Source organism: Maylandia zebra, linkage group LG18, assembly GCF_041146795.1.
Source record: "Maylandia zebra isolate NMK-2024a linkage group LG18, Mzebra_GT3a, whole genome shotgun sequence".
NCBI classification, from domain to species: domain Eukaryota; kingdom Metazoa; phylum Chordata; class Actinopteri; order Cichliformes; family Cichlidae; genus Maylandia; species Maylandia zebra.
In genome coordinates, this window is record NC_135184.1 from 35,764,068 (window position 1) to 35,774,773 (window position 10,706).

General features: G+C 48.5%; 1 protein-coding gene across 3 annotated transcripts; it reads right to left on the reverse strand.

The window, feature by feature from the left end:
* Positions 1-683: 683 nt before the first annotated feature.
* LOC101477567 (major facilitator superfamily domain-containing protein 12) lies at positions 684-9,945 on the reverse strand. Of its 3 annotated transcripts, none has more exons than XM_076877208.1 (12): positions 9,928-9,945; positions 8,863-9,274; positions 7,595-7,714; positions 5,504-5,714; positions 5,057-5,180; positions 3,931-4,125; positions 3,670-3,762; positions 3,493-3,585; positions 3,049-3,219; positions 2,878-2,972; positions 2,264-2,394; positions 684-2,129 (listed from the first exon to the last, which is right to left on the reverse strand). In XM_076877208.1, the coding sequence occupies exons 2-12, from the start codon at positions 9,008-9,010 to the stop codon at positions 2,086-2,088; spliced, it is 1,425 nt and encodes a 474-aa protein (XP_076733323.1). In that variant the 5' UTR covers positions 9,011-9,274; positions 9,928-9,945; the 3' UTR covers positions 684-2,085. The 3 variants fall into 3 exon arrangements, with proteins under 3 accessions (XP_076733323.1, XP_024656177.1, XP_024656176.1); XM_024800409.2 differs by lacking the exon at positions 9,928-9,945 and adding an exon at positions 9,474-9,859; XM_024800408.2 differs by lacking the exon at positions 9,928-9,945 and having other exon boundaries at positions 8,863-9,859.
* Positions 9,946-10,706: the final 761 nt, after the last annotated feature.

Genomic DNA, 10,706 nt, shown 5'->3' on the forward strand with positions numbered 1-10,706 from the left:
TCATTTGGTATGGCTTCGCGGGCCAAATGTAATTAGGCCAAATTTGGCCCGCGGGCCAGAGTTTGACACCTATGGTCTATGGAGAAAACACAGGATGGGAGCTAGGAGAAGAGCTGTGCTCTGCAGGGACACAGACGCTTGTGAAAGTGCTGGGCACACGAGACGTGCTGAGGTCTACAGTCAAAGGTTTTAGGGTGGAGCCTCTGCAGAGGTGGAGGGACAGAACGACAAAGGAAGGTCAGCAGAAACAGGATACGTGTGTGTGAAGGTGGGATGAGAATAGCAACAGTTCAGGTTGCACTTTGATGTGGGCGTGTGCGGAGGAGGGGCGGAGCATACGGAGCTGCCAGAGCAGAAACGGTGCGTGGATGTGCGTGCCACTCGTCGATGGTCCACGCTGCACCGTGTTGGTGATGTGAATAAGTGTGTTTGGTGCTGGGACACGTGAAGACAGACTCAAAGCTATGATCACAGCTGGTGGGGAGTTGCTCCACTGTGGGAAATCTATGACCCGTAGGACCTTCCACGCCTTTCAGGCGTTGCGGGCTGCGTGTGGTTGCACGTGTTGGGAGGTGCAGGTTTCTGGTTGCATCGTGAGTGATGATGAAGTTTAAATCAGACTGAGTGGGAGTGGGTGACAATATCAGTAGTTACACCAGAGGTGTCCAGCTCCAGGCCTGGGGGGCCTGCAGGCTTTAGACGTGTCCTCGATCCATCACAGCTGATTTAAATGGCTAAATGACCTCAACATGTCCTGAAGTTCTCCAGAGACCTGGGAATGAACTGTGACATTCAGGTGTGCTGACCCAGGGTCAGATCTAAACCTGCAGGACCCTCCAGGCCTGGAGCTGGACACCCCTGAGTTATAGTGAGCTCTGTTACGGTCGAGGGGTCGCAGCTCTGCTGCTGCGACCATAAAACTGGCTGTAGTTAGAAGCAGCGGTTTCATACTGTATGAATATTATAACCTGCCAGCTTCTGTTCGGGGACAGACGTTTGTAGCAACTGTTCACAGCTGAGAAGAAGAACGTACCAGAGGAATGACTCCTGTTTAATAAAGGATTTATCACACAGGTAGAAGACAAAGTAAAAAGGTCCTGCTGATCATTACAAAGCTCTGGTCCAACACCACCTTCCCTCCTATGCACACATCAAATACATTTGATCCCTTTGAAGCGTTTAAATGTCAGACACAGCTCTGCTCATCAACTCACTTAATTACAAACGTGATTCATCTTCCATTTGATTCCAGTTTACATAACATTTGAGGGACAAATTCCAGGACAGCACAACTGGAAACAAGCCGGTGAAGCTCAGCAGGGACTTCCTCTGACCTGCGTCACTGAGCGAGTCCAGTCAAACGTCTTCGAGGTAAACGCTTGTATTAGTGTCGTCTGTGCTGCATCCTCCTCGCCGTCAGCCTGCACGCTGTACAGACGGCCTTGTGTGTCCAATGGTAGCGGGGGGTAGTGGAATGACTCTCTTAGTGAAACCTGGGGAAGATTTTACTGCTGAGGACACCGAACGGCGTTCACGTCCTCCTCCGAGCAGGGGCTCGGTTCCCTTTGTCATCCAGGACATTAATGCGACATGCAGCCAGCCCTGCTCTCCTGCACAGTGCACGTGTGAAACATGTTTGATGTCTGTTTAAGGAGCACAACTGTTTGCTCATCATTTTCCAAACTCCGTGTAGTGGCTTCATTCACATTTAGGGAATTTCAGGCTGACCCCGTGTAGTAAAAGGAAATAAGTGCTGCAGAGCCGGGCCTGTCATGTGCACAGTGAAAATCATGGGGGTCAGAGGTGAGAGGAAATCAGCTGCAGCCACTGTACTCAAAAATCATTACAAACTAGCTTATTGTGCGACTCAATTCTTTAAAGCAGTGCAGGTGCAGCTGTGCACGTGTTTGCTGGCCTGTAGTCCGACGCCAGAAAATGAAGACAAAACAAGGTTATGAAAGGATGCAAATCTCAGTTTAAAAACAGAAAGCTTCTTGGTTTCAGCAGCGGGTCAGGAAGTCCCACAGGATTCCTGCCGTTCCCTGAAAAAGTTCCCCGTGGTGAGATGATGTGGGAGGAGCCCTGTCAGTTGATTCCATTTGCTTCACTGGAGATGATTGGCAGAGCACCTGCAAACACACACAGTGAAAAGGTGAAGACGCACAAGAAACACTGTGTGTGTGTGTGTGTGTGTGTGTGTGTGTGTGTGTGTGTGTGTGTGTGAGTGTGAGAGAGAGAGAGAGAGAGAGAGAGAGAGACTTACGCCCTCTGATCTTGATTGGCCAGATGAGGATGGAGCAAAGGGCCAAAGCTGCGACGATGGAAACGCCTCCCGTTACGATGACCATGATGTAATGGTAGAACCACACACAGGCAGGACAGCACACCACAGTGCTGTCACACACACACACACACACACACACACACACACACAGAAGAGTTTACTGTCAGGATGGGTTCTTTTTAAACACACACACACGTGTGTGTCCTAGCAGCACAGTACCGGACGTGTGCACATGTAACTGTTTGACATGTTTACTGTTTCTATCTGACGCCGTTGATCAGAACAAGTAACCAAGTCGTACTACAACCTGACACTGATCACATCTGCAGAGTTTTAGTTAACGACATCAGTTTTAAGGGTTTTAATTTTGCTTTAATTAACAATAAAAACCTCAATGATTCTCAGCAGACTGTCACCGAGACACAGAGGCCACAGTGGTGCAGCGTTCACACTCAGGCATCAGGATGGAGGACACACACACTCTGCCAGATTCTAGTGTGCGTGCGTGTGTGTGCGTGTGTGTGCGTGCGTGTGCGTGCGTGTGTGTGCGTGCGTGTGCGTGCGTGTGCGTGCGTGCGTGCGTGTGCACTAACTGGCAGGGATGCAGGGCCTGAATGATCATCACTGCCAGTCCATTGGCCAGCTTGTCAGTGAAACTCATGGCTCCGTACACGAACGCTGCGCTTTGCTGCAAAGAGATGAACAAATTCGCTCAAACAACAGGATCCTTCGTCCTCCGCCTCGGCCTTTCACGCACGTCTTACCGTCTGATCTGCAATGAGCTCCGCAGTCATGGCGAGCGATATGACCAGGATGGTGGCGGACCCGGCCCCCAGCAGCACGGCCGCCCCGTATACCTGCTGACCCATGGTGACGTCCAGCAGCACCCAATACGAGAACGCCATGATCAGCAGCAGGCCCACGAAGTAAGTAAGCTGGACCAATCAGAGGACAGAAGACACATGACAGTGACCCACTTCTGCCTTTTTGATGATGCAGATACAGAAGCAATCACATCCTGTTACTGAGTAATGAAGTATTGTTACTGTGAACACAGCACAGGCTCCACCTTCCCCATTTCTGTGGTGCAATCGTGTCAGCGTGACTGACAAGAACAAATATGACGTTTTGTTTTCTACAGCGAGGAGCGCAGCGAGTCCCTCAGAGCCACTCGTGCTGCTTTCAGAAACCTGACCTGGTTTACTTACACATTTCCCAATGAGTTTGCTGACAGGCTTCATGATAAAGGAGGACAGGAAGCCGCTCACGTACATCACCAATGGGATGGTAGCTATGAACTTCTGTTGGGAGGAAAAAACAAGCAGAAGATGAGCGCGTGACGACAACCCAGCGTGTTACGGGTGAACTGGACGATTTCCCGTCACCTTTGGCAGCCCCAGAGTGTTGATGAGATACATGGAGATGTACGTCTGAGACAGGTTGACGATCAGCCTGGTGGACATGTAGAGCACGGCCACCTGCAGAGACACAGCGAGCAGGTCTGCTGATGCAGCTACGATATCAAAATCCTACATCTCGAGCTGAACGGGCGCTGACGCCCGCCCAGCCTTGGAAGCTGCTCCCGTCATTCTGAAGAGGTTCGGGTGGAGGTGGCGTCAGTGCTTAAGTCATTCAAAGCTCCATACCTGGTAGAAAGAAGGCTGTCGCAGCCAGCATTTCCACTGCAGGAGAGACGAGAAGGTGTTGGAGCGCGGCAGCAGTGGCCTCCGCTCCCCCTCGGCCTCCTCCGACTCCTCGCTTGCTCCATTGCTCTCTTTTGTTCCCACGTGGAAAACGACGGAGAAGACGACACCGATCCCCAAAACAATTAGTGACAGATTCTGCAATTACACACAGCGTGGCACACATCATCGCTGCTACAAACAAGCTCCTGCTGCCCTGAGTGGGCGGAGTTATCAAACCCTGGGATCACATTTTAGGGACCGTTTCTATCGACTGTTCATTTCTGTCCCACCTGTCAGCCCGGCAGCTTCTGCTGTGGCCGGCGAGCTTCGTCTCCCCTCTTTAAAAGCTGATCTACACAGTAAATATCATCCAGATGCAGCGCGGCCGCCATCTTTATATGCTGAGTGCAAAAGTATCATTGATGGCTTTATGTGGTCTGTACAGTCGTCACCATATAAATACAAAAAAGAAAAGTACACAACTTTGCTGTCACACTGTTACTGCCTGTTCCTGTGTGCAAATGAAGGTAATTAGGTTCAAGGAGGCTTTGTTGTAGAACAGAGGGAAACCTGGATGATCAACCCAAAGCTTCTTAATCTTGTGACTGCGTCGAGGAGGCAGCACTCACAGAAAGCCAAGTGAATAATGAATCTGCTTCCCGTCACAGCCCTGCACAGAGTTCTGCTGAAGCATGTTTGTGCAGCAGCAGGATATACAGCAGTGTTTGTGTTCAAAGCTGCCACAAACCCAGAGAAACCTCACCACTGTCCTGATCTGCTCGTGTACACAGAAAACTGCAGGTGGGAGCACCAAGCACAAACATAACATTAACAACAAACACAAGAATCCTGGGTCTGTATTTTCTGCTTGAATAAAAACTAATAGAAACGTGCACCTTTCTGCAAAAACAAGTGTAGGAAGAGACATTTACATCCTGGGTTTTTTCCACAGTACACATCTACATTCACAGTCTTACAGAGTACGCTGGCAGAGCCAGAGGCTTGAACTCCAACAGCTTTCAGCCCCGCTCTGATGCTGCTACACCGTGCTGTGCTCGCAGCTATGCCCACGCGTCAGCCTGCTCACCCTGAAGATGATGATGTCTGCTGGTCCCAGTGAATCAGGGTCTTCATCCTCTCCAGCCTGGACGTGAAACAGCAGGTAAGCCACTCCATACACGGTGATGTTGGCTATCACTGTGAACGCGTACCTGCTCCCACACACAAAGCACAGAGTGGACGTTCACACCGTGATGCACGTTCAAGGTGAGGAAACATGAAAAGGGTGATTCTGTTCATCTGGATGTTTTCAGTGGGAGAAACGTTTCATCCTCATCAGCTGACTGCAGGTTTCAACCTTATAAACAGGACCTTTGCACAGTGACTGAAACCAGCTGACTGAGCGCTGGGCTGTGAGGTCACTTCCTGGATGTTTTCAGTTTCTGCCACTGAAAACATCCAGATGAACAGCATCAACCTTTGGGATGTGCATCTATCTTTTGATTCTCGTCATGTAAAGCACGCGTGTATTAACCTGTACGCGGTGAGCTCTACTTTAGCATGCTCACAAGTGACCAGCTCTGGGATGAGGGACAGGTGAGAGATCTGCGTGGCGGCCCAGCCGAACTGAAAGATGATGATGAATGGGACGAAGTAGATTAGACTGGCCCACTGAGGGGTGAGGAAGCTGCAGCCCACACACTGGTTAAAGATGAAGGCAAAGGAGAGCACTACGCTCAGTGTACCTGGATGTAAACACATACAGAAGCAAAGAGATGACACAACGCGGATCATATCTATGTATTATTGGTTTTTCATTTACCCCCTCCCCATTAACTAGTACCAGATGAGCACATAGAGGAACATAATGAGAACAGAGCTCTTCACAGCTGACCTCAGTGGCTAACAGGGGTTTGGTTTCCCCTCATCTGCCTTCTGCATGCATCAGGACTATTTCAGCAGATGTTGCACAGCAGCTTGGCAACCAGATGACGCAGTCGCCCAACGAGAACTCTGGGGAAACTTTCATACGTCTCAGCACCGCTGCTTTTAGTTCTGTGCTTTTGTTCCTGCTTGACAGCTGCTTTGGTAACACAATAGGCAACAATATGCACAAGCCTCAGCCTGTTTCCCTACGGGGCTCTTGTTTGCACTTTTGATGACATTTTGCACAGCGTTAAGTTGTTAAAACGTATCATGTGAACCTGATCAATAAAATCCACGGCAGGTGTTGGAGCACAGTCTTTCCATGTATATGTATACATGCACAGCAGGCTGACTGTGGTTAATCAGTGCAAACCTACCTTGACCTTTTGGTTCATATGGCAGACTTTCCTGGAAAATAGCACGGTAAACAATTAAAGTCATGAGACGGGGCAATATCCACGCACATGTTTTACTTTAGCCCTAAATTTTTATAAGTGCATTTTAAGTCTCACCAGCCACTCACATTTAACTGAACCGAGTCGATGTACTGAAAGTCCTGGAGTAATAAACAACTTCACGGCTGTTATCATCAAACTAAACAAAATCCAACTTGAATGAAGATGATTTAATTTTCCAGGGACGTCATATCCAGCAGTGTTTCTGTGTGTTGTGGTGGGATTGAAGCGTTTAAGGCAAACTTTGTCTAAACTGAATGTTTCTGATGTTTGGTCTCCAGCAGCCACCATAGTTGGGATTATGCACTTGAAATGGGAACGGTGGGAACGTCGATCTCTGTCTGTAGTCACGAGAGTTTACACACCAACCCTAAAAAGCAGAGCTTTCAGATTTCGCGGTAAATCTGCTCACAACACTGTTTCTCCTGAAAGGCTAAGCTGATTGTTTTGGGCTCAGAAACAATCAGCTTTTATTTCCACTCAGCAAAAACTGAAAAGACTCAGCTTATCTTCAAAAACATCACTATTCCCAGTATGGCTATCACTGCCATAAGAATACACATACTCTGTGCACATGCTGCCTACAGACAGCATCTCACAGTATGTTACCCATAGCACGTGTTAGTAACTATGACCAGAGGACTGACTGGTGTCTCAGGTCCACGAGGCCCTAAAACAAAACGACACCCAAAAATAAAGAAATAAAAATGAAGACGTCACTCAAACGCAGCTTAATGACTCTCAGGGCACATGACCTCTGAGAGAATCACACACCGAGTCATTGATGTGCAGTGACGACTAAAACCTGCACTCTGTGCTGTCACGATGACAGCGGTGACCGTATGACATTATTTATAAATATCTCAGCTATTATTCATGCTCATAGGTTAGCAACAAAGAACTGAGCATGATCTAACGTGTTCATTTTAGGATAAACAGTAGTGGCTGGTTGGTACCAGAGCTGCGGGTTGTGCTGCAGTGGACCTGCCCATTGTGGTGTTTCATGGTGAATGCCAGTCAGGCTTTAAAGAGGAGGAGAAAATGTCTGCAGCAGCATCTGTTCAGGGGTCTCAGTGTCGCCCCTCTATGGCGCATGGATTTAATGTCATTAACACCAAAGCAGTTGAAACTTAACCTCTGCTGAACACTATGAACACAGAGGTTTATCTGACTGAGACATGCGCATATACAGATGTATTTATATATGAGAGACAAAGGGCTCTGCTTTCACTTTGTGTACTTACCAACTAAATGCCACGTCTTCCTCTTGCCGTAGTTTCTAAAGCCGGGGCTTCGGTCGGACTCGTAGCCAATAAGAGGCGTACAGATACCATCGGCTACCTGCCCGACCAGCAAAAGCACACCTGCACCAAAGGAGACACGCTGTGACCTACTGCAACAATCACTGAGAACAGACACAACAACAGCAAGGACACAGTCACTTATATCCGTCTGCACCTTGGTGTTACAGCACCGCACGCTGAAGCTAAACTGTTAAACTGTGAGTAGTCCTCACAGTAAATGAGGACGGATGTGCAGAGACAAAGACAGTGAAATACAGGTCTTAAATAATCAGGCCCCATCTTATCTTAATGACCTTGTAGTACCATATCACCCTATTAGAGCACTTCGCTCTCGCTCTGCAGAACTACTTGTTGTTCCTAGAGTATTTAAAAGTAGAATGGGAGGCAGAGCCTTCAGTTTTCAGGCCCCTCTTCTGTGGAACCAGCTTCCAGTTTGGATTCAGGAGACAGACACTATCTCTACTTTCAAGATTAGGCTTCAAACTTTCCTTTTTGCTAAAGCATATAGTTAGGGCTGGACCAGGTGACCCTGAATCCTCCCTTAGTTATGCTGCAATAGGTGTAGGCTGCCGGGGATTCCCATGATGCATTGAGTTTTTCCTTTCCAGTCACCTTTCTCACTCACTATGTGTTAACAGACCTCTCTGCATTGAATCATATCTGTTATTAACCTCTGTCTCTCTTCCACAGCATGTCTTTATCCTGTCTTCCTTCTCTCACCCCAACCAATCACAGCAGATGGCCCCGCCCCTCCCTGAGCCTGGTTCTGCTGGAGGTTTCTTCCTGTTAAAAGGGAGTTTGTCCTTCCCACTGTCGCCAAAGTGCTGCTCATAGGGGGTCATATGATTGTTGGGTTTTTCTCTGTACCTATGAAGCGCCTTTTGTTGTGATTTGGCGCTATATAAATAAAATTGAATTGAAACCATTCATCACGCTCAGCTGGGCTCAGGAAAAGACCTAATCCAACTCCCGCTTGTGGACAAAGACGTGACACGTGTGGTGACGTCAGAGTGTGAACGTCATCCAGTGATGGCGTCACGAAGACGTCAGAACTGAAACTTTAAAGATGTTAAGCAGCACATGTTACACTGGGTGACATAATGACCCCCACAGCACTGCTGTGAGGCTCGTCAGAGAAAACAAAGCCTGGCGATGTGCAAACATGACCCGCGAGTACCGGCCGCGCTGAGGACGACACGCGGACTAACCTGCACTCGTGTTTTGGAATCCCAGCACCGAGTGGTAGAAAACCAGCAGATATGTGAACCACATGGAGGCACACAGGTCGTTGAGAAAGTGCCCCACCGCGTAGCTGAGCCTCTTCAGCAGAGGGAGAGAACCGTCCGTGTCCGACATCCCGGCTGGAGGAAGACCAGAGCCCAGCTTACACGAGAGGAGCTTCGGCTAGCTTTTTCCACGTCTGGGGGAAGGAGGCTGAATGTCGACAGCCCCGTTTCGGTTCCCCTTTTTACGACTGATCTCCTTTATACGGTTTTACCATCCGGTTTAGTAAGAGCATGTGTCGCAACTTAACCAGCTAGTCAGTCCCTTTAATTCAGGTGCCAGTTTCCTCTTGAAATCAGGTGACATGCAGCGATGTGGCCAAGCCGGGAGGAGCGTCTGAGAGGAAGGAAAACCGAAACAGAAGCGCATCAGTGGGCGAAGGGGAATTTCACCGCCGCACAGCTCCACTTACATCACAACACAACAGGCAGCGAATGAAAAGTCACCCCGGGACATGTTACGGTACAAAGATGAAGAAAAGACCGGAGACTGAACATGTAACCGGTAAATACAGAAGCGCAGCTCCTCCGCTTACCTTCAGCTAACCGGCTACAAACCTGCACACAAAACACAATCAGATGTAAACAAGACCGGCGAAGATGACGTAGTAGAAACTGCCCAATGGGGAAGCCGTCTTGCTCCTTTCAGCCAATAGCTGGAGCCCGCAGAGTTACCTTGTTCACGTGACGCACACTTCAGCCCTCGTGATGTTAGCGCTTGATTCAGAGCGCAGAGACAGCACGACGATCAAAGGGAGTGATTATTTTAAACAAAAGTACAGCGCGACGAGGCAGCTAGGAAACCCACGTGGTTGAAACAACCCGCGGATCCAGCAAGCGTGAGCAGTTTCTCCATGACACAGTCAAGCTGTACAACAACACTACTTTATCCATCCAAGCCCGAACTCCGGACATTTATCTGCACGGTTACTTTGAGCAGCTGCAAAAATAACTTCTTATTTCATCAAACTTTGAGTCCTGAAATGTTACCTCCGTCTTTGCTGTCGCAGGGCCCCAGTGTCCTGGTGCAAAGACACGTTAAAGTTCATCCGTCAGAGCTGCAGATACATCAGCTGTTAGGATCAATGCCAGCCACACTTCCTCTTCCTCTTCAGCCTGACATTAACTGCCCTGCTGAAGCAGACTTCAGAAATCCCAGAAGTGTAAATTCAACAACAATGACCGACCCGCTGAGTGGGCCACAGCTGTGCCCGCTCACCTGGGCTGTAACATTTGCATGTGTTAAATGGTAGTTTCCATTAGCCATTAATGGAGGACACCAGGGAACTAGGTCACCTCAGGATGAATTACTGTAAGCTGGTACTTTACTCGCACCATCTTCAGGTACTTGTTAAATACGGTGCTTTATTACTAGAAACAGCCACAAAGCTCAACTTGAACTTTTTGCTTTGTCAGGAAATGTAAGCATGGTAACAGGTAACCAGGATGGACTTTGCACACATTACCAGCCCACTGGACCCTGTTCACACCACTTTCACAGCTTCCATGTCCGCCTCAGTCTAAACAGAGTCTAATGAATGGTTGACAAATCAGTTCAGTTCATGCATTCTCATGTCAGGACTGTCAAAGCACAGGCAGCTTGTACTGCATTTGTGTTTATGAATACAAAGAAATCTATTGTGCTGTTACCGTAGTGACTGCACTTGTGTTTTTACTTCCTTATTAAAACTATTTTGACTCCTTGTGTACATGGAGCTGATGAAAGCATCACATAAACCTGAGGGAAGAGCTGCTGAACACGGTCAATG

What these genes read in the sequence shown, in the direction of transcription:
- LOC101477567 (XM_076877208.1), bottom strand. Translation starts at nt 9,010, where the DNA reads ATGTCGGACACGGACGGTTCTCTCCCTCTGCTGAAGAGGCTCAGCTAC. An exon ending in ATTCCAAAACACGAGTGCAG is followed by an intron (nt 7,715 to 8,862) that starts GTTAGTCCGCGT and finishes CCTTTGGTGCAG; the next exon opens with GTGTGCTTTTGCTGGTCGGG. An exon ending in AGCTCATTGCAGATCAGACG is followed by an intron (nt 2,973 to 3,048) that starts GTAAGACGTGCG and finishes ATCTCTTTGCAG; the next exon opens with CAAAGCGCAGCGTTCGTGTA.